We start from the raw sequence: 27,493 nt of genomic DNA on the forward strand, positions 1-27,493 counted from the left end.
TTGGGAAAACAGAGAATGAGGGTACCAGTCTTTGTCTTTATAGATGGAAAACGACCGAAGTGTCACGAATGATTTGCAATTTTGATGATAAATATTTTCTCAATTTTGACAGATGGTATGATACTTTAATTTATATTGATTTATTATGTAGATCACATGTTTAGAGCAAATATCAATATTTGCTGAAGGGTTCCAGCTCTCAGTATCTTAGTTATAACCCTCCTAATGAAATGCCACTCTTTATTTCCTCATAAAATAAAAAAGAGCATTTTACAAAACATGACCTAGTCCCTTTAAGTTGTTATAGTATATGTTGGCAACAATATCATTATTGACATGTTATGCATACCATGGTACGGTGCAGTATTAATCACAACATTGATAAGCTAATTTAAAACATAGAGTATTGATCTGTTTATTAAGGTTCCTAATGTAAGTTGCAAATACAGATTCATTCTTGTACAATTTCAAGAAAAATGTTAATATTTCATCACATTACAAGCATATATATATATCAAACCGAAAACATTATCAAATGGAAATAAATTTTAACAGATTTATTTTGCATTTCTTGACAAGACAATCATAGTCAAGTACTAGTCATTCTAAAATGCCGTCCAGGCTTTTTTTTAATCCCCCGCCACAGAGTGGGGAGGGGATTATAGAAATGCACTTCATCCATCTGTCAGTCCGTGCGTTCATCCGTCTGGCTGTAACATTTCGTGTCCAGGCTATAACTTACTTATGCATGGATGGATTACCATCTTACTTGGTACAAATGTTTTCCTCATTGAGACGATGTGCAGTGACCTTGAACCGGGTCCATACCTCAAAGGTCAAGGTCACACGAGACATTTAAAGGTCAAAGTAAACATGCTCATGTCCGCGCTATAACTTAATTATGCATTGATGGATTACCATATTACTTGGTACAAATGTTGTCCTCATTGAGACGATGTGCAGTGACCTTGACCCGGGTCCATACCTCAAAGGTCAAGGTCACACGAGACATTTAAAGGTCAGAGTACACATGCTCATGTCCGCGCTATAACTTACTTATGCGTTAATGGATTACCAAATTACTTGGTACAAATGTTATCCTCATTGAGAAGATGTGCAGTGACCTTGACCCGGGTCCATACCTCAAAGGTCAAGGTCACACGAGACAATTGAAGGTCAGTACACAGGCTTGTGTCTGTGCTATAACTTACTTATGCATTGATGGATTACCATATTACTTAGTACAAATGTTGTCCTCATTCAGACGATGTGCAGTGACCTTGACCCGGGTCCATACCTCAACGGTCAAGGTCACACGAGGCATTTAAAGGTCAGAGTACATGTGCTCATGTCTGCGCTATGACTAAATTATGCATTGATGGATCACCATATTACTTGGTACAAATGTTGTCCTCCTTGAGACAAAGTGCAGTGACCTTGACCCGGGTCCATACCTCAAAGATCAAGGTCACACGAGACATTTAAAGGTCAGAGTACACTTGCTCATGTCCGCTCTATAATTTAATTATGCATTGATGGTTTATCATATTACTTGGTACAAATGTTGTCCTCATTAAGATGATGTGCAGTGACTTTGAACCGGGTCCATACCTCAAAGGTCAAGGGCACTAGAGACATTTAAAGGTCAGAGTACACATGCTCGTGTCAGCGCTATAACTTCCTTATGCATTGATGGATTACCAAATTACTTGGTACAAATGTTGTCCTCATTGAGACGATGTGCAGGGACCTTGGACCGGGTCCGTACCTCAAAGGTCAAGGTCACATGAGACATTTAAAGGTCAGAGTACACATGCTCATGTCCGTGCTATAACTTACTTATGCATTGATGGATTACCATATTACTTGGTACAAATGTTGTCTTCATTGAGACAATGTGCAGTTACCTTCACCCTGGTCAATACCTCAATGGTCAAGGTCACATATGACATTTAAAGGTCATAGTTCACATGCTTGTGTCTGGGCTTTTTACATTAAGCAGTGTAGGCATGTCAATTCTTACTGGATTTATTGACCTTATACATTTTATGTACTTTTAGCAACAATATCTGAATTTATCCAAGAACTCCACCCAGTTGCAATTTGTGCCAGTAATCCATCATTAAGTTTTGGGTCCATATTATGACAATGCTAAACAGAGGATAAGATATCAATATTCATTGAAAGTGCTAAACAAGTTGCAAAGATTGATACTTAGGGCACTCTTCCAAGCATTTTCATTATGTGCAACAAGCTTAATATTTAAATAAAACAATGGACACAAATGTGATAATATATTTAAAACAATGTTTTGACGTCACGACAATATATATGTATCACTTAATCAAAAATACTTAAGGCTTGCTATTTCATCGATGTTATTAATCAAGGACTCATTTTCCTTCCTATTTTTAGCCAAAATAACTTAGATATTGATCTTACCTTCACTACACACAATATGAAAAACTTTAACAAATATCCTTTTATAAAATGTTCAAATATCCAAGAATATTTAGATTACCGATCAAACAACAGTGGTTGTGTACAATTTTGGTCAGATTCAACATACCAGTCAGGTTCCGAGAAAAACAAAATATACTAAAAACCTTCGGACTGCCTTGTTAATGTTGTTTAGCCTGGACGATTAAAAAAAAAAGAAGCCTGGACGGCATTTTAGAATGACCTAGTTAAGTACTAGTCCAAATAGTTGTATGTGGGCGGATTTTTTTACAATTTTTGATCATTCATGGATTAAAAGAATCCGGTATTGACCGTCTATTATTTCAGAGTAAGTCATGTTCTAATTTCTTCTTCCCTTTCGAATCTTTGAGAACTGGAATACAGTTTGTTTATACCACCTGATAAATTATGTCATATATGCTACGTCGGAAGGCAACATTTTGCTTAAAATTAAGACTTAAATCAAAGCTAACTTTTCTTTTATGACACCATTTAAAATAAAATAAAAAGCAGTCTATGCCACTTAAGGAGCCCTGCCTTCGTTTTATTAACGAAGTTTGATAAGGTGATTAGTTTCATCAAACACAAAAATAATGTTTTGACAGTGCTCCGTCAGACGGCCGTATTGTGCAAAAGTTTGTTGAAGCGTTTTAAGAAACTTAATTCTCAACCAATCCCTGGTAAAAAGACGAAGGAGGGGCTCCGTAAGCGGCGTAGACTGCGCTATGTTTCATTTAAAAAGGTGAAGAAATAGTGAAGTTATCTTTGTGTAAAGTCTTCATTCGATGCAAAATATTGCCAGCGTAGCATTTATGACACAATTAATCACGTGGTAAGTCTGGGGCTTCTACTGTTGCTGGGAGTTTATTCCATGCAGACCCCTGATTTAAGGATACCAAGGCAGGGGCTGTTCCTACTGTTGCGAGTAGCTTGTTCCATGCAGATCTTCTGCTGGAAGATACCAAGTCAGGGGCTTCTCCTACTGTACCTGATAGCTTGTTCCATGCAGATCTTCTGCAACATGTACCAAGTCAGGGGCTTCTCCTACTGTACCTGGTAGCTTGCTCCATGCAGACCCCCTGCAACATGTACCAAGTCAGGGGCTTCTCCTACTGTACCTGGTAGCTTGTTCCATGCAGACCCCCTGCGACATGTACCAAGTCAGGGGCTTCTCCTTCTGTACCTGGTAGCTTGTTCCATGCAGACCCCCTGCGACATGTACCAAGTCAGGGGCTTCTCCTACTGTACTTGGTAGCTTGTTCCATGCAGACCCCCTGCTACATGTACCAAGTCAGGGGCTCCTCCTACTGTACTTGGTAGCTTGTTCCATGCAGACCCCCTGCTACATGTACCAAGTCAGGGGCTTCTCCTACTGTACCTGGTAGCTTGTTCCATGCAGATCCCCTGGGACATGTACCAAGTCAGGGGCTTCTCCTACTGTACTTGGTAGCTTGTTCCATGCAGATCTTCTGCTGGAAAAATACCAAGTCAGGGGACCTGATTTAGGACTGAAATAGTTGTTTTTGTCAGTAAGTGGTCAAAACACCAATCTCATTTTAGACCAGACATTGAGACAAATTCCTGTGATTTGGGCTATCTTGAGTGGTGCAATGATATTGGCAGGATGACGTCCAATCTGTTCAGAATGGCCAGCTATTCAGGGCCATATTTTTCATTTATTTTGACCTTTTCTTGACTGTAAACTGTACAGTGAACCATTCCCTAGTGGTATGGTATTATTCTCAATTGTTGATTCAGGACAGGGCCACATCACACCATATGTTTAAAACAGCTCTGGTAGCTCTCGAACCCAGTGCTCAGAAACAGGGGAATGGTAGAACAAAAATACCATATTGTTACAGGGAAAGTCCTGGGATTTAACTTAGATTTAACTTAAATTTAAGATTATAGATAGATTGGCCGGTATATTTAGCTAACCAATTGAATAGGCTGAACGGCATTACTGAGGCATGACTTAGGATAAGGGTAAGATCAATATTGAAAACTGGCCCAAGGTCAAGGTCAACTCTTTGTTATCCAGACTAAATCTAAACATATGAAATTATTAAAACGGAATCCTTAATGTACCAGGTAACCTAGCTGTATATTAATTTTTATAAATATTTACCATGTAATATAATTATTCTAATGAATATTTAGTTTTTCATTGTTTACAGAGTGTTGGCCATGACGAAGATGGGCCTACAGAGATGTGCACCACCAACCCCAGTGTATTGCTGTTCAGAGCCCCTAAAGATGGAGATGAAGACCCGTTTGAAAAGGTGCTTTGTTTCTATCATTACATTTTGAATGATTGAATGAGTGCATAGTACAAAACTTGATGGCTTACTTTACAAAGTACCTATTTTTTTACTTTAATTTATTTAGATTCAATTGATACAGAAATCCGAGGAAGCATGCAGAACATTTTTCCTTTCTTAAATATAAATATATTTACATTCAGTACAGCAAATTTAGCCACAGTATTTTTTATTTTTATATATGATTATCATTTGAATAATAAAAATGTTTCTTTTTCATTCTGACAGGCATTAAAGGAAGCAAGCTACAGTCCTTTTAGTATTTCTGTGTTGGAATTTCATTTCCAAAACATTGACAAACTGGTAACCAGTCTCCTAGACGGGCAGAAGTTTCTGGCAATTGTTTTAACCAGTCAGCGCTCTGTAGAAGCTGTGAGTCTGGCCTTGCAATCGATGGAAGGTAAATAAATGCTGTTCATATACGCCATAAAAAAAGAAGTAGATTTTAGTAACATAATACATTGTACTTAACTGTAGACTAATTGAAGATATTTACTTCAGTAATTAACATAACACGAACAGGAACCTGACTCCACCTGTGCGGTTGTCAGAGGTTGTTTGTCAGAAGTGGTTAAAGTATTCCATTTGATTGTACAACCATGTGATATTATTTATTGATGAATTATTTATTATCCAATATTGTTCAATAGAGTGGTTGAATATCAACCAGCATCTTATGTCAATTTTTGAACCCGCCCTTGATAGCAACATTGTAACAGAGCTGCTGGAAAGCATTTTGTATTGGGGCTGGGATGAATCTGGCAGGGTGTGACCCCCTTTTGTTGCGTGAATTTTTTTTTAAAATCATGTTGCTTTAACACATTTTCAGGACTGACATAAATTGTTTGAAACAACTTTAAAATAACAAATATTGTAGATTATTCCTGCCGCCCCTGCTCTGGCACCTCTACATAAGGAAATGGTATTGGAACGTGACATGTTCTTTGATAGAACATTTGAAAAATAAACTTTTCTGTGAATTTTGCCAGCAGCCAGATGAATACCTCATTGTTTTGTTACTCCAGACGAGGAATGTCCCAAAGAGAAGAAAAGAAAACTGTGTCTGGACCTACCTTGCTTTGTGGTCGGAGAGAGCACTGCAAAAGAAGGTATTATTTTAAAAGTTACCACAGGAATCCTCAATTCAGAAAAATATCACTGTTTGCTCTCTATAAAGATCTTTCAATATCTTCCTTTTAGCCCCAAATCGACTTTGTGCCAAATTTTCATGATGCAACACATTACTGCTTATATGTTAAGATATATATTTCCATCTCTCTCTCTCTCCCTCCCTAACCTCCCTCCCTCCGTCGCTCCCTCCCTCCCTCCCTCCCTCTCTCTCTCTCTCTCTCTCTCTGTGTAGGCTCATGTCTAACGATTAACATGTTTCAGGAAATAGTATTGTTTTTTATGCCCCAAAGTGCAGTATATCCTTGTCTGACCGCCTGTCTGTCTGCCTATCAATAACTTGTGAACACTTAGTCCCAGGTACCTCGAACTCATTATGCATGTTAGTTATGTCAAACAGATGAACTCTATTGACTTTGTGATTTATGGGTCAAAGGGCATGGTTGACCTCAAGTTGAAAATCTGTATTCCATCAATAACTGAAGAACGCTGGGTTTCATGGACCTTAACCATGGTAGACAGGTTGGTCTTGACCAGCACATGACCCCTATTTGTTTTTGAGGTAAGTAGGTCACTTGGGCAGCCCTTGGCCAGATGGACTGGCATTTGCTTTTCATAACTGTGCCCTTGGTCCTCAAACTTGGTAGGCAGGTTGGTCATAACCAGCACATGACCCCTATTGGTTTTTGAGGTCAGTGGGTCAAAGTTTAAGGTCACTTGGACAGGCCTTGACCAGACGGGGTAGTGTTTGTCCAATATGTTGTTTGATCAATATCTTTAGAAGCCTTTATCCAGTCATCACCAAATTTTGTATATATATCTCAGCCATTTCGAAAATAAGCCATATTGCTTGAGTCATTCGAGAGTTATCACCCTTTGATTACAGAAATAACCTAAAATTGGTCTTGTTCAATCTATTACTTTAGAGGCCTTTGTCCAATCATCATCAAATTGGTTTCAGAATGTGTATGGGCATAATACGTCAGACAACTTCTATAACCAGTCATATTGCATTAGTCACTCAAGATTTATAATTATAATATGTTTTTAGATAATTATCTAAAATTGGTCTTGTCCAATCAATAATTTTAGAAACTTTTGTCCAATTATCACCAAATTGAGTATGTGTGTAATATCTTGGACAAGTTTGATAACCAACCATCTTGCATAGTCACTCGATCTACAACTTTAGAAGTCTTTGTCAAGTCATCACCAAATTTGGTCAAAAAGTGTATGGGCAGAAAATCTTGGTCAATTCTGATAACCAGCAATGTCGCATCAGACTCTCCAGAGTTAGGACCCTTGAACTAGTAAAAACTGAATTTGAAGTGTCTCTTAATTTTGCTTTAAACGTACAACCACTTATCACCAAACTTGGTGTCCTATTATTAAGATGAATGTATTATGTGACAGTTCTTTTCTATGTTATCATGTAAACTTTAATTCTGTCTAAAATACCTATATCAATGAATTCACATACATTTTGCCTAAAAGAAGAACAGAAATCTGTTGATATCCAATCCATCTTACAGTGACTTATCATCTTAGTGTTCATACTTTGCTCTTTAAAAATAGGTTAGAAATCAATTTTTCCAAACTGCATGGGAAAGCCATTAAGAAAATTTGTTAGATGCTGAAGGCTTTTTGTCCATATAGGCCTGAATACTAATTGCTATCTGTCCATCGAGGCCTTTCCGGGGTACCATATTTGTCATTTGTTTTTAACAAATAATATGCAAGAAAATGTACTACTTTCATAAGGCTGAAATGGAGTCATGCATAGTATATAGAATACAACCCCCTTTCAACCAGGGTTATATAATACTGTGACTTTGTCAACGGGAAAAGATGATTGTTGTCCCCTAAGAAATGTAGTCACATCATTTGACATGCTCTGCCCTTTTTTAGCCAGAAAACTGGGGTTTGAACCAGATGGAGATAAAAGTGGAAATGCTGAGAAGCTCTCTGATCTCATCATAAATAGTAAGCTTGTCTTCTTAGTGTTTATGTCAAACTTTTCTTGTTATAAGTATATCATTATTAATTTCTCTGATAATTCAGCATTATCGGTATATATTTCTCTTAATTTAAAAAAATGGTGTTCCTTAGTAATGATTAAGGCTTGTTACCATAGTAACTATTATTGTATGTTTCATAGGTCATAAAGTCACCATAGCTATTATTCAAATATCCTTCATTATAGGTCTTAACAAATTACACCTTTTCTTGTGTATTAAACTAATGTGTACAAAGTATTATACCAAGATTAATGCCAGTCAAGTAATATATCTTGCCATGCCATAGTTTTGCTGTAAATGAGGTTGTTGTGTTATCCTATTTAGAGATACAGGAGAGGGACAAACCATTTCTGTACCCATGTGGCAGTTTAAAACGAGACACTCTGCCCACCAAGCTTAGGAATGCTGGTATGCCTGTTTGGAATATGAAATAGTTTCTGCACCCACTACCTCGATCTCCGACGCAGTGATCTCCCCTGACAAGCAGAAAACATCTCTGCTACCATGAGAGAATATAGCTGGGTTTCAGCTATATAAACTTTATATAAACTTCTTTTTTTATTTTTTCTATTCTTATTTTATGAATGTTATTATAAAATTTCCATTATTCACAATTATTCAGGATAAAATACAAAAAAATAATGGATTAAAGATGATTTACAAAATATCTATGGTCACGTGATTTATATGGTGGCAGTGGTTTCTGTGCTGTAAAGGAAGTAACACTGCATTGAGTTTGCCACTACTGAAGTCATTAAGTAATAGTAAGATGCCATGAAGTAAATTCTTAATGATTAAGAATGGGCATAGTGAGTGTAGCACATAGCCATATACATTGCAATTACTATATTTTCTAGCATGTTAATTTCTAGATGGTTACTCTGTACAATGTCAATGATAAATTCTTACTTTAATATAGCTTATCTTTACCTTGAAACCTACCTTAACACCTTATAACTTTGTATTGTGACACACTCACAATTAGGACATACAATATACAGGTATATCATGTATACCTCTAACTATTGGCAGGTTTCACGCTGTCAGAGGTTACGGTGTATGAGACTGTGAAGAGCCGCTGTATTCGGGAGTCTGTGGAACAGCTTGTACACACACAGGTAAGGCTTGGTTTAGGTTCACACTTGATATATAGGATCTGACATGAATCATCATATCAATCAAAATGTTATTCAACAAGCTCAGGAAATTTGTTAGTAAAGCGAGCATTTAAGCCTATGGTCAGCTTACTAACATATTTCCCGGACAAATTGAATTAGATTTGTTTTATATTATGACGTGTCTCAGATTATTTTTATACGCCCGGTAATATAATGGAACATATTATAGTTTTACCTATAGCAAACGGGCAGGTGGGCTGGAAGGAGGCCAACATCAAGTATGTTGACCACTCAATAACTTTAGAAACTTTTGTCCAATCATCACCAAATTGGTCAGAATCAGTATTGACCTTATATCTAAGACAAGTAGTATAACCATCCATATCGCTCTAGTCAGTAAATAGTTTTCACCCTTTAATTATAAAAATGTCCTCAGATCAGTCTTGTCTGATTAATAACATTAGAAGCCTTTGTACAATCATCACCAAATTTGGCCACAACATGTATTGGCATAATAATTTCAACAAGTTCAATAACCAGCGATATTGCTGATTCACTCAAGAGTTATTGCCCTGACTTTTAGAAATTATCAATAAATTTAGAATCCTTTTTTACCTACCTCAGATAAGTAGATACAAACATTTAACCATCTCCCATGGGCTAAGATAAAACAAGAACCTGTATGGAACTCCTTATTAATGGTCATTACATTGTAATTACCCTCCCTGTTGAAGACTGTCGTCGGTAAACCACGTTTCTGCAAAACACCCTACGCTCCGGTCGGGACGAACTTTCCGTCCACTCTCGGCCATGGAAGATACTTATAGTTAAAGTCCTCTGACAAAATAAGTAATGCTTTATAAAAAAAACCATAGTGCAACAGAACCTTCTCAATTTATTTTCTAAAAAGTATGCATAATTGATGAACATGTACATGTACTAGATATTTACCAAAGCAATACCCACTGTATTAAACTCCTGTTTGTATGGCTCTTCTGCAGAAAGTGGCACTCGACTACATTGTGTACTTCAGTCCATCAGGGGTCCAGTACACCTTAGATCTCCTCCAAGATGACACACTTCCATTGAAACATTCAAAGGTATGTAATACATAAAGGTTCCATAAATGTTAAAGGATTGAAGATCACCGGCTAGAGAATTCTGTGTTTGTATGTTAGAATAGAGGTATGAAAAGAAATATGAGAGTACCTCATGATTAAAATGTCATGCTTTAGTTTTTTTTATAACGTCTGCTTCAAATAATTTAATAAATGCCTCATGAAATCTGACCCTGCAAAAATCTATTTGGTGTAGATATAATGCATCTATTAATGTTTTACCCACTAAGGAATTAAGGTGGGTTGGCAGGCTAATAGGGGACTTAATACAGTTGGTGATTTCCAGGTGGGATTAAGACACGCACAGTGGAACTGTAAACAGAGAAATAGACTTGTCAGGATTTTCAATGCCTAGAACATCCCCAACCCATCGGATTTGACACATATCCCTGGAACAGAGATGAGATTTATTCAAAAACATGTCAAAAATCCCTGTATGTGCCAGCTAGTCAAAGTATGCAGGGTGAACTCATCAAATTGGGCAACCTTGACCCCAAACAACAGGTGTCCTTGCTACCATGGCAACCAGCATATAACAGCAGATGACACACAAATCAGAGTATATTTGTTGATGATAGTGAAGTGCGGTTTTTTTTCTTGCAGATTATAGCCATAGGGCCGAGCACACAGAGTGAACTTACCAAGCTCGAGATTCAAGTACATGGAACGGCCTTGAACCCAAACCCAGCAGGTGTCCTGGCTGCCATGTCAACCAGATGATGACACTATCCATAGGCTGTATATGTGCTTTTATGATTTTATGACTTTGGGTTAATTGCAATTTTAATCAGAAATAAGTGTACTAAACTTGTGTAGTATAAATTTCTTAAATTTGATATTTACTGTTTTGGTGTTTCCTTTTATTGTTTACTGCTTACTGGTTCTGAGAGGTTTTATTAAGTTTTATGTATATTAGTCATACATGTACTTTTAGAAGTTAATGAGTATTGTTTGTTACAAAGACATCTAAATTATTCATTTTAGAGTCAGTATGATTGTCCATAAACTTTAATTGGAACCTAAATGAAGTAAAGCCTTCAGTAAGTGAGGTTTCCCATTAACCACTCAATTGGAGAAATAATTATTTACATGTAATTTCATTCAAACTTTAATTACAAAAGAAATATGAATGTGAAAGGATTATTTTTTGTATCTTATTTTTACACTCAGGCACAAACCTTTCACTTTAACACATGAACGTGTGTGCTTTATCTACAGATCTGGACTTGCAAGATTAATGCCAGAAAACAAGTTAACCCTATAAATCATTACTTCTGCCTTAAAAGACAATATTCAATGAGAATGGGTTTCTGCCTATAGGGTATGAAAAATTTATGCATAGTTCTCATTGTTAGATGCCTTCGTTCCATAATCATATTTGCAGCTCACTTGAGGCCCTGAACAATTCTGGTTGTAGATTAATTTGTTTACAAGCATATTCAGTGTTGTGGTAATAAGCTTTGTCCATTGATTAGAACAAAAATATCGGGATAAATCAACTATGAGAGGCTCAAATGTTTGTATAAGTGATGAGTGAAATACAAAAAATCCATAAAACTGTGAGCACAGTGAAAACTATCTCTTACTTTTGTTAAATAATATTCTATGATGAGATGTTAATGTTTTGTGATCATATTTCCTATAACAATATAGAGCTGCATCGCATGTTTTGGGGCCTTCAGACATATCCTCATTCCCAAAAAACACAAAAATGGTTTTTATGTAATATTCTGTCATGAAATGTTAATATTTTGGGATAATATTTCATATAACAATAATTGTTATTATAGCTATTATTATTATTATTATTATTATTATTGCATACATGCCATATCCCCCGGTGGGGGGAAAAATCCCCCGGAATTTCGACCCATCCCCTGGTCCCCCGCCGGGGGATTCATATCCCCTGGAATTAATAAAAAATCAAAAAAATTCAATAAGCATAAACAAAATGTAAAACGAGGGATAAACAATAATATTGTTTATCCCTCGTTTTACATTTTGTTCATGATTATTGGATTTGTACAGTTATATTCCCTAATGGGTAATTAGTGATATAGAAGCATTATTTATTATATTTTAACATTATCCACATTGCTGTATTGTTATTGTTATAAGATTATGTGTAACTGATTGGCAGAGGCATCCATTCCCTCACATCTGAAATCTAGAATACTGCTAAATTTTGGACCAGAATTTATATATTATTATTATACCTCACCTCTATAGAACATATAGTTCAAACGCCAGGGCAATATTTTTTACTATGGCCGCACACTATAGCCCTCTGCCACACTGTTACCCTTTCATGTCATGAAATTGACAATACACCAGAAAAATTCTGCCATATTGGTTTTTTATGTGAAGTTATGAATAATAAAACTGGCATTGCCACCTAAACAGACACTTATTATAATACACTTCTATAGAACATAATTATGAAAGTCGAATTACGCTAGGATTACTGGATTTACTGATAGTATTTTACCTAATACTGGTAGTCTGTAACACCTGAGCACTTTGTTTACCAGCCAATAAATATTGCAATTTCAAAAAAAAATCTCATGATTTACATGTGAATTTTAATCAAATACTTTATATTCTACAGTTTTTGTTCGGTATAATAAAATAGATATTTCGCCTAGGTTGACGGCATTTACCTCGGACAGGTTGACACTTAGCACCGTGACCTTCAAATACTACATGGTTGTTGTTTATGTTATGTATTATCTTATCTGCTCTGGTCATGTCTTCAATTAATCAGTTATTAAACATTAACATTCTGCATGTATTCCTCAATGACGATTTATTTGTTAAATTATTGTATATTATACTATTATTTACTTATTAGCTGGGATATATGCTGTCATGTTGAACAAAACTTCATTAATGACTGAGGCAATAGAATAATGATTTCCCCGGCAATAATTATGAAGTGCATATTTTACAGCTTATAAGTTAATAACTGTTTTATTACATGATACGGCATGATATATTATGATATCATGTGATAAACTGTTTCCAGTCTATAAATAGACATTTCATTATGGCATTTTTTTAAATGATTTTTCCAGTTTAATTATGCCATCAAATGATGAACTGTTTTCGGCCTATAAATAGACAGGTCAACGTGCCTGTTTTCCATAATTGCTCTTATTCCAATCATTGATGGTTTATTTTAATATCATGTAATAACTGTCCTTAGTGTTTGCTGCAGCTAATATTTCTATTGGAATCTGACTCCAGTTTGGTCTATTGGTGGAATCTGGCTTACCAAACCTTGATATTTCTTATACCACTAAAAATGGCCTGGACTTCGGTACACCAAAAGCTGGGAGTGACTCCCTCATTATAACCTCACTGCCAAGTTGTTAAAAATGTTTGCTCAGGAATAAACAGAAACGTATAACAAAATTTGTTGTTTGTCCAATCACGTATCATATACCACATGAAATGCCTGCAGTCATGTGAGCTAAAATAATGATAAATTTAATCAAATTTTCCAAGCCAATGGACATTTTTTTGCGTAATTTGACAACCTGCGGACGCATGTCTCACTGTTAATGTCACAGTATTTGTAATTGTGATTGAAAAATTAATTTATGCAAGTGTGAATTTAGTTTAGCCACATTAAGACTGAAACAAATGCTGTCAGTGTTTGGAGACTAATATGCACCCAGATGGGGCTTGTCAGACAAATTAGTTTAAAACTTCCCAAAGAAATTTATGACAATTGTGTAAAAAATGGCTACCATAAAAATTGTGTAACATGCCAAACATCTTCCATTGTTGCCTTACAATTCTGTGAATTTTGATTGAAATTCCTTTTAATAGTGACATAGTTGTTTGGACTGAAATACCCCACACCACTATGAAATCCCTTAGTTTGCAATGACCTCCAAATGTGACCTTGACCTAATAGCTATATGAATATTACCTGTAGCACACTTCAAAATCTTGACTATGAATCTGTCAAGTTTGAATAAAATCCTATCAATAAAGACAAAAGTAAGGACTAGAAGACGAGGAGTCATTCATATGCACAAGGGCTGTTCTTAAAGTTTGTGGAGAGGAGCAAATTCATTTCACCAATTATAAATGTAAACTAATATCTCAAATTCATTTCACCAATTATAAATGTAAACTAATATCTCAAATTCATTTCACCAATTATAAATGTAAACTAATATCTCAAATTCATTTCACCAATTATAAATGTAAACTAATATAACATGTCATTCTAAAGATTGTGAAGAAGTGTTGAAAATATCATTTAAAAATGTTGATTGAAAGCCTTACTATGTGTAGTTTTCAATAACCACACATTGTTGCACATCGCTGCACCACACCGTAAAAATGTTATTTATTTCAAACACTTAATCTGCCAATATTTTTGCTATGATTTATCTGATTGTGTCTTTTCTTAAATTATGGAACTTATAAAAAAGATTGGCTAAAATTGTGGTTCAGCAACACTTGCGACAACCATCTAAGGCGCATTAAAAGATTCAAGGCTAGGAACCTTTTTTTTACACCAGAATTGGATGTGATTTCATCCTAATTTGGAGAAAACATACCGGTATGCACATCCCTATCAAATGTAAAAATGATCCAGTGTAAGGGGAGTGTTAACAATAAACCGCCAAACGTTTCACGCCCAGGATTTTGTCTCTGTGTTTCATGTCAATTTCAAGGTTTTAACATTGCTATTAAAAAATATGCCCAAGAGTTTCTCAATATTACCATAATGTTCTTATACATGTAACTAGCATTCAAATTTTGTACAATGTTTAAAGAGCTATGTGGGTTATTCAGTATAATTTATATTGAGTAACAATCCAAATGAATTTTGTAATATTCAAACTATATTAAAAGTATTACCAAAATATGTTCAAAGTGCTTAGTGTTCCATACCGTAAGTCTACTTAACAATGTTGAAAGAATACAATATTGTCAAATATACATATCTATTTCTTAAATGATCCGAAACAGGTGAAAAATTAGATCAACATTACATAACTTTGCTGATATTTAAAAATACAAAGCCTGTCCTTAACTTAACATCTGCCCTTGTATAGCAGTCAATATAACAGAAAGGAGAGCAGTGTATGGACAAACAGTATCTGTCAAACCAAACAGCACTCTGCGAACTCAACTCTCCCTAGTAGTTGCCATTAAATAAACATGTCCACCTGGACATTTGAGCATGGTCCTATTGACATAATAGCTTTATTAGTTTGTCCAGACTAAATGTGGAGCGCATGAACATATCGGTAACATATTGGTAATAACTATAACATGTGTTGCCATATATATTCAATCACAGACTTCGTCTGTCATATGTCAGTGATTTCATCGATATATTTAATTTGTTAAAGCGGAATTTAAAACTGCCTACAAGTAAAGGTAGCTGTTATAGCGACACAATAAAGTCAGCGTCAGTCACTGTTGCCCGGGGGAAAAGGTTTGATCACCAGCAATCATGTGCAGTCCATTACACAATACAATCAAGTCCCCAATTTTCTAACACCCATCAACAAAACTCTGTTATCATCAACTCAATTTCAACAAATAAAGAAGCTCAACTCTTGTTATGTATATGGTTTATTTTCTGATGTCTATCCAATTATAATAGTACAACATGTTTAAAACGCAGTCAGAGTTACACACATAGGATATTAGTAATGTAAAACTATACCTTCATAGACTAAACATTTCTCTATCCGTCCCGTCAACATATTCTACGCATATGCAACAAATAAAACTCCCTAAAATAATGTTCAATGTATCAACAAAACAAAGATAAATATTTTCTATACACATTTTTTTTTTTGTATGTTATATAAACACAAAGACGTAGACATCCACCAATATGCATGTATCCATAATATATACATGCATTAAAAACATATATGCAACATGAATGTCAAAACTATACTTCTTAAGAGAGTAAAACAAACATTAAAATGATTAAAACATTTTGTTGAAAGGAAACTTCTGGATTATAAATGAGGTACATCATACACACTTCTACTACATACACTTTGACAGCACATTTTTAGTGGAATTCTGGGATTTATTCTTGATTTAGGTTGTGAGTTATGCACATATATGGAATTCTTTCGTTTAAAGGAATCTTCAAGTTTTAGGAGCTAATATACACTGCAGACGCATGCTTGCTACAAAACACAAAAATGCGTAAAAAAATAAATAGCTTCCAAAATATGTGTACGTCTAGTAAGGACTAGATCAGATTATGTCTAAATTCTAAAAATCAGGATTTTTTAACAGCTGATAACTGGAAAATCCTGACAAATAGCTGGGTAAGCTGGAGTGTGATAGATTCATACCAAGAGAAGGGGAAAGGGGCTTAGACCCCTTTTGAAATTGTTTCAAAAGCCATTTTTATCCATTTTATGGTACCTGCTACTGTTTTTGAGGCAAATGACCAATCATTACAACTGTACAATAGTCTTTAACTTATAGATCCCAATCCTTACTTCAGGATTAATGCTGGACTAATGAATCCCTGAAAAATAGAATTAAAGACATATACTGAATATCATTCATGAACTAAGGAACATCTGAACCATGACAATACTTAAAAAAGCCATATAATTGGACAAGCACTTGTTACATGAATCAAGGACTTGGCACTCAACAGCTGTAACTCAATATACAAACATGAGTAGCAACTGTGATGGGTTCTGCCCTTAAAATAATTTTCAAACCATAAATAAGATGAGATTGATGAATGAGTTAAAGATTTGACTATAGTGGCTTAGAAAAGCTAGCCCTGCTAGAGGGGAGATGTAAACTAAGGAAAACAACAACATCACATCAAACACCAATATTCATGTTAAATATTCCTGACAAAAACCCATCGGGAAGTGGCAAGTTGTGCTTCCTTTCGTCCTCCAAAATAAACCACGACACACAGAAATAGGTCTCATCTTAACCAGGAAATAAGTGGGCAATATCACGTCATCATTTTCAGTAATTACAAACAGAATGAGAGCGCCTATTGCGTGACATGTTTAGTTCAGTTAGACATTTATTTACAGTTCTTATGTAAAACATATTTGACACGAAGCTAAAAACAGAAAAAATGATGTTTGAAAAATAACTACAATCCCGGCTTGTCGCAGTTTAACTGTGAATACACACAGACGTTAATTAATACCAGGACACACTACCTACACATATTATTACGAACTTAATCCGATATTATGATGCAACAACAAAAATTATATCAATATAAAATTCATTCTTCATAAAAATGTTCATAGTAGTGCTAATAAAAGGCTGTGAAAAACATTTTAGCACTTGATGCATATTTCATAAATCCTGATGTAAATGAAAAAAATTAATGACACACACAATATGCCTACAGTATTAAATGATGCATATAAATCAGAAAGTTCAATCAGAAACAAAGCAAATCACGAATGAATCTTTCAGTGAAATTAAGCTTTCTGAAAAATCCACAAAAAAATTAAGACACACAGATATTGCAAATTTTCAGCTTTAAACCATATACATGAGTTTTTTTCAACATGCATGTATTCGTTAATGCACAAATCAATGGAATATGTACACTGATGCAAAGCAATGGGTGGTGGCAGGTAAACTCTGATATTCATATGGTCGAAATGTCATCAGCCTATTTTATGTGTATACTGGATGCACTTGAACATTGCATAATCATTTTTACACAAATAAATGGTGTAAGAAAACATTAACACAAGCACAAATCTGCAGCTTAATAATGAATAATGAATGTTTCTGCAGACTTTCTTAAAATGTTACAGCTCTTATATTGTGATAAAAAAAAAAAAAAATTGCCATTTATAACTTTCTGCATTGTGTCCTTGGTTTAGCACAATGATAAATTTATTCATATCCTAGATGTCATCACAATCATGAAATATATCATCACGATCATGAAATAACGTCACAATCATGAAATATTTACACCTCAACTTCCATTCCTTAAATGAACGTCAATCCGGCAATTGCGTTCATCAATCAATTGGGCTGGTCAAAGTACTCGTGGAGTCCTTCGGACTCCACACACTTTGACCAGCCCAATTGCGTTCATACCCCGATAATGACATCAAGCCCGCAATTCATTCCTTAAATAACATCACAATCATGAAATAACGTCACGATCATGAAATAATGTCACAATCATGAAATAACGTCACAATCATGAAATAACGTCACAAATATGAAATAACGGCACGATCATGAAATAACGTCACAATCATGAAATAACATCCCAATCATGAAATAACATCAAGATCATGAAATAACACCACAATCATGAAATAACGCCATACTTTTTGTATATAGAAAGCTTGGTGAGTGGTCATCATTTTGATATCATGATTGACCATTCATGTTATTCTATGAATAAAAGGGCATTCTTTAAACTTATTATTTTGATAGAAAAAATTATGTATGAAAAATATCAATATGTGCCATGCATATCAATTTTAAGGTTTTACTTCCAAATATCAATACTTGACGCGAATAGTTAAAAAAGGTTTGCTGAAGCAAATGTTGTAATGCAGCTTTTCATGCTTACATGACATTAATAAATAATGATAAAATACCAATATTTACAGATAAACCTAATGAGCTGTTCAGTTACTCACACTTGGACTGACATGTTTTATCCACTATATAGGTCCTTGATAAAAACAAATCTTGCTGTAAAGATACAAAAACATTTACTCTTACCTAAACAATATAACCAACATTGTACATGAAAAATGCATAGGGAAATGCCATCATAATTATGCACAAGGCAATTGTAACCACGGCAACCCCAAGTCCAGGGGGATAGTGGGGGAAATGGGCCATGTTTTTACCTTTCAGGTTGCCCGCAGTGCCAAGTGGATGCGGTGGTTTTGTTTTCGAGCCAAAAATAGCGGGGGATAGGCCTTACCTAGGCTGTTCCTAGGGTGCGTGGGCATTCGGCGGGGATTTTACTATACCCTGGACCTAGGGTGGGCGTGGTTACAATTGACTGCTCCACTATTAAGATCAATCTCAGGCTCTACTAGACCAAGACTTTGCTCTGCACTTTTAATGTTTTACGGTCATGACAGCATACATTCACCCTGTGTTAGTTTTCATATCTTAATTTTTCACCTATAAAATTCACATTTGCTACAAAATATGTTCATACTAAGTGACAATTCAAGCATGATTCAATGGGAATTTGGATGTTCACATTTCATACCATGAGAATCAAATGTAACATGTTGATGCCTCGGTATCCCAACATTATTGGGCTGTCATTTGAAAGGGTTTAATGTGCACAGAAAGATTATGTTAATAGTACACTGATAAAAATATTGCAAATATTCTAGTTGACCTTGAAACATTACTCATTCCACTTCCTTTTTCAAAACAGAGAACAAAAATACAAACAGCCATAATTTATCTGTTATGTATTTTCGGTCACTTATTTTGCATTTCAGTAAACAGTACACACAACCCTTTTAAATGATATCTAAATGACATGGGGTCACTAGGTATCCAACTTCAACATTTTTGCCAATTTGTGCTTGTTTGTACGTAGGACACATTAAAGCTGCACTCTCACAGATTGACCGTTTTGACGACTTTTTATATTTGTTGTCTTTGAATGAGCCAATATTTGTCTAATGTCTAGAAACCAGTGATATAAGACTGCTAACAAACAAAAAAATCGCAGTTGTTCATATTTATGTTCAAAAAATGATATTTTATGGCTAAAAGCATTAATAACGCTATAAGAAAAATGAAAATTCCAAAACAATTGAGATCTGTTCTTGTGTAGGTTATCTTATATGACTGATTGGAGGCATTGACACCAAAATCAGCCAGACAAAACCTTAAAAAAATGTGAAAACTGTCAATCTGTGAGAGAGCAGCTTTAAGTTATAACAATTTACAAAAAAAAACAGTATCAACTAGTTACTAATCACTTGTGAAATACACGACAAAAAATTACTTAATTATTTTCTGGCAAATGTAACTTAATGATATTTTTTTTATAATAATCTATGTTTAAACAGATACAATAATTGTATTCAAAACAATATAGAACCCTGGCTTTTCTATCAAACATTACATATCCCAGAATATATGTTTTAGAAAAGACAGTCAACAAATGTGAAAGAAAGCAGTTCTTGAATGACACAGATGTTGTGGGAAACATCATGGAGTTCATTCATTAGCAGTGTAATTTCTGATATGTACAAGAAATCACATATAAAGCTGCAAAATAGAAGAAATCCGGACTGTGTTTGGACTATGCATGTTAAAGTGGATAATTAAATGATTATCATGAGAAACAACTTTAACTTAAACTACACATAAGTAATTTACTCCAGACTTCTTCTTTTATTTACCTGCTACTCCTAATCAGTCTCTAAATATAAAAGAAATGAATCCTTGGCCTTCTTTCTCATCAAAGATGGTAAGATGGGCAATATATAATACATTTGTACTACAATCAAAGATGGCACCATCTTAAATCACGAGAAAACCCTGCCAACCAGATTAATAGCTTAGAAGAAAATATGCTTAAAGGTTGTTTTTTGCTACAATCAATATATATATATATATATATCTTAGTTATCTTAACCACATAGAAGAAAAGTTTTCGGATAAATATAATGACAGATTATAAATCAGTACATTTATAGAAATACACAGAGTAATAATATTTATGCACATCAAACAAGTTTTAAATGATATTTGCACAGCATCAACAGATCTAATATCATATCTTTAAAATCGCATTTAAAATTCATTTCATATCAAATAATAACAATATAATAATACCATTTATTATGGAAATGATTCTCACGCGGGAAAGACACCAAAGTGTACATTTTGCCAATAGAAAGTCAGAACGACTTCAAAGCATTATAACATCATAATCTGATAAGCCACTTGGCTGCGATACAAACAATAACACATGTTATATCGTCAAGAGTGGTTCTAAAGTTCTCTAGAAGAAACTGTCATCATTCCTTGGCGTAAGGTACTTTGTATAAGTCCAGAATGCGTTTTGCCTCTCGGTGGCCCGTCAACAGCGCGCCATGGGTCGTGGAGTAAAACGAGGGGTGGGTAGCCTCGCCAGCGAACTGTACTACAGGCTGAAACAAAGGAAGATAATATAGAATGATTATCTGTATTACACACCTGCAGCCAACATGTATACAACTTGGTATGATCTTTAATCTAGGTTGCGCAATTAACAATGGCATGATTGTTTTACTTATTGTATAAATATTCACCAATCACTGACCATTTGACCAAACCAAAACTACAACCAGTTTTATACGTTTTACAACATTAATAAAACATAAGTAGAAAGCTAATGTCTTCACAATGCTTTAATAACAGTTGTTGAGATTTTAAGTATAACTATTTTATTCTGTGCAACAATAATAATTAGAAAAAAAACTGTATCATGAAAGGTTCAATTATAAAGGTTTATAAACCTTCTTCTTTTATAAGTTTGGCAAGAGATAGTTATGCATTCATAACATAATTATGATGAACTGTCCTATTTTTCTGAAAATGTTGAAGCAGGATTAGTTCTCTCCCTTTAGTGAAAAGCTATTTGGACTGGATTTTGGACAGGGAAGTTTTTATTACCAGTGTTATTTGCCTTTCAGTGCTCATGCATTGATCAGCTTGCCTGCATCCTAGTATCTTGTGCGCAGTTGGTGGTTCATTCAACTGGTGAATGAACCATGTATGCACCAAAAACATACATTTCGTACCACAGAATAACCCCAAACTGATGAAAAGCATACTTACAAGTTGTGGAAGCCTTCTGACTTTTATTACAAATGTGCCATTTATCAAAGGCTTTTTCATTACTAAGTATCTAGCCTATTGATGTGTATACTGAATGTGCGAATCTATGGAAGGCTTTTTCAATAATAAGTATCAAGCCCTGCTTGATGTGTGTACTGACAGTTATTTATTCCCTACATACAGGATGGAACCATGGATGTGAATATTGCCAAATACCACAGTATCAGACTGGACTTGCAGACAATCTGCCGAAATTAATGAGGAAAATACTCAAGTCTGCTATGGGTATATTTTGCCAATCCTCTCATCTTTTCTTAACTGAAAGTCGTCACATTTGGCCGCTGCATACAAACTTATACCAAACTACTTAATATAGTCAGAGGTCATCAACCTGTGCCTGTGGTCATGAAATCATCAACATGAAGCCCTATTTTCTTCCAAACTTTCTGAATGTCATGTAAAACCAATGATAATTCCCCATGTCATGCAAAACCAGTGATAATTCTGCTGTAAAACCAGTGATAGTTCCATATAAACATAACACTATCCAGTGATTGGTATCTTCCTGTTGTCCCAGTTTAATTCACTTTAATTCAATACTAATTATCTGATAACATGAAAAATAGAGATTTAATGTGGAGAAATCACATTAAGTCTAAGACGTCTGCAACAAAATTTGAATCAGTATTAAGAAACAAGAGCCGTCGTAAGACAGCGCGCTCAACTACGCCGCTTTGACTTAGAATACAATAACGATGTAATAATATCAAGTTCGGTCTCTTTATGTCAAACCTAACTAAAATTATTTGATACATAAGGTGACTTTGATGCTGCCCTCCCACCAGCCCGCCCAAACAATGACGCAAGTCATTCAAATAACTTGATTTCCCATTATGAAAATGTGGTTAAGAATATACAAATATGCCTTTCAAAGGAAATTAAAAAAAAATAATAAAAAATTCAAGGGCCATAACATGTATTTAGGCTTAAAACGGAGTTATGTTTCTTGTTGTAAGATGGTCGTAAATAATTTTGAATTTTATTAAGTGCATTTAATGAATGGTATAGAAGGGTTTTTTTATTAAAATCCCAACTTGCCCTTAACTTTTACTTGCCTAAAACTTTAACCTAAGTCAATCAGGGGCCATAACTTGTATTAAGGGTATGGAGTTATGTAACCTCATTGGGTGATGGTCCTGAACAATTGTGTGAAGTATTAAGTCAATTGAATGAATGGTATAGAAGTTATTAAACAATATCCCAACCTGCCCTAAAACTTTAACCTAAGTTCCATAGTCAATCAGGGGCCATAATTTGTATACAAGATAATATGGAGTTATCTAACCTCATTATGTGATGGCTCTGAACATCTGTGTGAAGTATTAAGTCAATTGAATGAATGTTATTGGAGTTTTAAGTGAAAATCCCAACTTGCCCTAAAACTTTAACCTAAGTCAATCAGGGGCCATAACTTGTATTTAGGATAATATGGAGTTATGTAACCTCATTGCAGGATGGTCCTGAACAACTGTGTGAAGTATTAAGTTGATTGAACAAAGGATATAGAAGTTATTAATAAATATTCCAACTTGCCCTAAAACTTTAACCCAAGTTCCATAGTCAATCAGGGGCAAAATCTGTGTAAATAATAATATGGAGTTATCTAACCTCATCATGTGATGGCCCTGAACAACTGTGTGAAGTATTAAGTCAATTGAATGTAGGGTATTGGACTTATAAGTGAAAATCCCAACTTGCCCTAAAACTTGAACCGGACGCCGACGCCAACATTGACGCCGACGCTGGGGCGAGTAGTATAGACCTATTCTTCGAATAGTCGAGCTAATAAAATCTATAACATCAACTGGAATTTTCTTGTCTATGTCAACTTGTAATGAATATGAATTGGTAGAGTCACAATTATCACCCAGGCCACAATTTCTCAAAATATCTGAAGTCCCTAAATTTAACAGAATCAATCTAACTTCAATAATTTATATTAATTGATTTTGTTCAATTTTCATTTTCTTAATGCATTTTGGACTTATACATACACTAAGTTCAAGATTGAAGTAAGAAATTGAGCGTAACAAAATAAGCTAATTACCCTTAAGAACTTTTGAGAAACTGGGGCCTGAATTGATGAATCAGAACATGATTGTGTTTATATTTGGACTTTATCATTCAAAAATACACAGAATTTGCCACGGTTACAACATAATATTAAGCCAGCTCTGACAGTATGCCAATTAAAACAGTCTTTCTTCCAGCACAGGTTCAAGAGCTGGCATAGACACAATTTTGACATATTCAGGTTTACAAAATGTATCAGGTTTCCCAACAACTTGAAGTAACTAAGCCAATTTCTAATATTCTGGAGAGAAAAACACACACCACAAGCTTTGTGTTTCCAGGAAAATTGTAGAAATAGTAATTGTGTAGGTAAATTAGGCTTAAACCTTATTGTATCAAGTGTTTCTTACAGCATTAGTACAGAAAGTGGACTGAAGCAAGTCAAGATCTTAGATCTGGAAAATATATCAGTAATCTTCCAAGAAATAGGCTGAAAAAAGTAGAAGAGGCAATGATCTTGGATAGGGATTTCCCTAGCATTCCAATAATCAAATATTGTATACTGGGTTACCTTCTATGATCTTTATTCAAAGGTGTATCTTTGTTGCATTTTGCCAGAAACATTCATTTTGGCTTGATCTTGGTTGTATCTTAACTAGACTTTGGTTCTATTTTGCCATGAACTGTGTTACAATTGTTATCTAATCTTGGTTGCATGTAGCTTAAGCTTCGTGTTGATTTGATTTGATAATAATTCCAATCTGTCCACAGTTCTAAATTTAATGCGATGACCAATGAAACATTTGAGGCAGAAAACATAAAAGAATTAACTATGGCAGGTTTTCAGGATGTAGCGCAAATTTAAGATATACTTATGTTTGCCAATGCAACAAAAGTACAAACTTGGAGATATTCAAGAGTCTCTTAATATGTCTCTTATGTTGGAATGTCAAATATCTTTGTGTTCCCAGCTAAACCCTTGTTACCATGACGTAAATGCACCAAAATCCTGTTTTTAAAGTATGTTATAGAAGCTCAAAATCAAGACACTTAGTCGCCAATTTGTATATCATTTAATTCTTTGCCAAGTTTCAGAAATAATACAGCAGTATGGCATTTTTCTTGATAGTGGTTTTAATAGGTTAAATAATAACCCAAAACTACTTTCATCTTGAATAATGTGATGCTAGTTTACAACATCAGTTTTGATGGATAGGCACTGTCATTTATTGCAAAGTTTTTCAGCTCTGAGTGAAACACTAAACTTAGTTCCATATGCAGATATAAGAAAATATCCTGATCAATTTAGCCAGCTTGGAAATGAGCAAAATTAGACCTGTCTTATCATGATCTATAGCAAATACAATCAATCTGGTCTCTGCAATAAGTCAGATTGCTGTACAAATATGGAGTCTGTCTTGTTCTAGACATAATGCGTTTCCATAGCATTCCAGCAGAATGTCTTGTTTACTTGTAATTCAATATATCACATGGCAATTTTCAACTGTTTTAAGTGAATTGCAACCATTACACGTTTTCTTATATAGCACTAGCGTAATTTAACTTGACATTGACGTCATTTCGTCCTCATTAAGAGTCAAACTTTTTACAAAATAATAAATAAAACTTTTATATGCGGATATCAAATAGTTTACTATTTCCAAGCAGCTATAGCTGACATCAATTGACCATCAAAATTCAAGTTGGTTATAAGTAAGTTCATTACAATACAAATATACATAACAATTGTTTGCCAAAATAAGCAACCACAAACCCAACAATTAATTGGTGCCCCCAAGGACGGTCAAGGGGTGTGAAGCAATCTGACATTGGGGCCCCCAAGGACGGTCAAGGGGTGTGAAGCAATCTGACATTGGGGCCCCCAAGGATGGTCAAGGGGTGTGAAGCAATCTGACATTGGGGCCCCCAAGGACGGTCAAGGGGTGTGAAGCAATCTGACACAGGCGCAAAACTGGCTTTTTAGAAACCCTTTCAAGAGCTCTCCTGATCTCAGATTTGAAGCAAACTGGAATGTCAGTACTAAACAACAAATAAAATAACATCCAAAAGCAACCATTCAACTGAATTGACACAAGCTCTATTTAATACTGGCTTTTGTTGTTCTTTATTTCATTTTTTGTTAAAACCACATAAACCACAGAAAAGGAAGCCTATATTTGTAACAGGGTATGACATCAGATGGTTTTTTCATAATTAAATCCTATATTGGGGTCTCCTTCTGTGTTTCTATGTCTGGCTTGCTTTCACAAGACAGATTGCACGTCTCAAGTTTGTTAAAAGGAGACAGAGTGCACTTAGGATAATCCAACTATCTTGAGTGAGTTATCTTATTTTGGTCTAATCTTTCAGTCCACACATACACACATCATTTCATGGAACAGGAAGCATTTGTGATATTTCTAGGAAGAGAAACTTTAAAAACAAAACTGTCTGGCAGGTCAGGCAATGGAAGGCAATACTGGCTATTGTAATGAAAGGAGATGCAATTGTGCATCAAACAGTTCTAGATCAATACCAGAAATTTCCATTGAAGAACATTAAGTTACAGAAATGCGGAATTCCCCGAAGATAACTGTAGATTACAGTGTTATTTTAGTTCTGGCCATTTTTTTTAGTTTAAAATTACACAGTATTTTTAACATTCACCAACAGGAAACTGATGCACCTGCATGTTTTGTACTCACGACCAGGTCATTTTTGCAAGGGGGGAATATTAATCCCTCACATTATTTAACCAAATTACATTATGTAGAATATCATTAATATAATTTTTATGTGCAACAGCTTCTTATACAACTAAATATACTAAGGATCTGGCATCAGCTTGTCTAATGCTGGTCTCCGCAGACATTCATTGTCATAGATATCAGAACTGAATCCAATATAATACAGACAGTGAATCCGTCATCTCTTAATACGGTTACAGGATTTGCATATTTCTGGCACTTTTTTGTAAACTTGCAGAAGCTGACTGTCTTAATTTCATTCTCAATCTATAAGAACATGCCAGCCAGAAACGTCTTAAAACTGTTAGCCTGATGCTTTCCACCAGTAGCACATTCCATCACACTACAAAGGCAACCAGTGATCATTAATTGAGGAACACTCATTTTAATTGGTATTATTAAGCTTATGGAGTCAACCATGATGTTTGACAAAAAATTGTAAATAAGTGTATACAACAGTTCCTTGTAGGAATGGCTGCAATTACTCAAACGCTGTATGGTGGTGCAATACAAGAATGTTACTGAGTACCAATTTCCTAGCACTTTATCAACAAACATCAATATATACCCCACCCACCCCAACACACACACCCTCAGCTTCTGTCTTTATAAAAGAATGAGTCTTTTTCGTAGCTGAATTCCCTATTATGATCAATGATGAGGCGGAGTAGTTGACTGCCG

The 27,493-nt window shown here is 34.9% G+C and overlaps 2 protein-coding genes across 2 annotated transcripts in view; one reads left to right on the top strand and one right to left on the bottom strand.

Annotated features, from left to right (window-relative positions):
• The first annotated feature begins 27 nt into the window (after positions 1-27).
• LOC128211026 (uroporphyrinogen-III synthase-like) lies at positions 28-13,560 on the top strand. The gene is made up of 9 exons (XM_052915409.1): positions 28-115; positions 4,638-4,742; positions 5,010-5,181; positions 5,807-5,890; positions 7,818-7,892; positions 8,252-8,335; positions 8,960-9,045; positions 10,047-10,145; positions 10,767-13,560. Exons 1-9 carry the CDS (start codon positions 113-115, stop codon positions 10,881-10,883), a joined length of 825 nt encoding a protein of 274 aa, XP_052771369.1. The 5' UTR covers positions 28-112; the 3' UTR covers positions 10,884-13,560.
• A 2,189-nt stretch (positions 13,561-15,749) lies between these two features.
• LOC128211304 (spermine oxidase-like) overlaps positions 15,750-27,493 on the bottom strand; it is a 56,276-nt gene continuing 44,532 nt past the window's right edge. Inside the window, exon 5 of the mRNA XM_052915960.1 lies at positions 15,750-21,322. Coding sequence (XP_052771920.1) covers positions 21,191-21,322 — 132 coding nt within the window. The 3' untranslated portion in view covers positions 15,750-21,190. The remainder of the gene's footprint in view (positions 21,323-27,493) is intronic.

Source organism: Mya arenaria, chromosome 12, assembly GCF_026914265.1.
Source record: "Mya arenaria isolate MELC-2E11 chromosome 12, ASM2691426v1".
In the NCBI taxonomy this organism is placed as follows: domain Eukaryota; kingdom Metazoa; phylum Mollusca; class Bivalvia; order Myida; family Myidae; genus Mya; species Mya arenaria.

Bases quoted from the DNA above. Each gene is read 5' to 3' on its own strand.
- LOC128211026 (XM_052915409.1), top strand. The intron at 4,743-5,009 runs GTGCTTTGTTTC...TCATTCTGACAG, and splicing joins ATGAAGACCCGTTTGAAAAG to GCATTAAAGGAAGCAAGCTA. The intron at 8,336-8,959 runs GTATGCCTGTTT...AACTATTGGCAG, and splicing joins CACCAAGCTTAGGAATGCTG to GTTTCACGCTGTCAGAGGTT.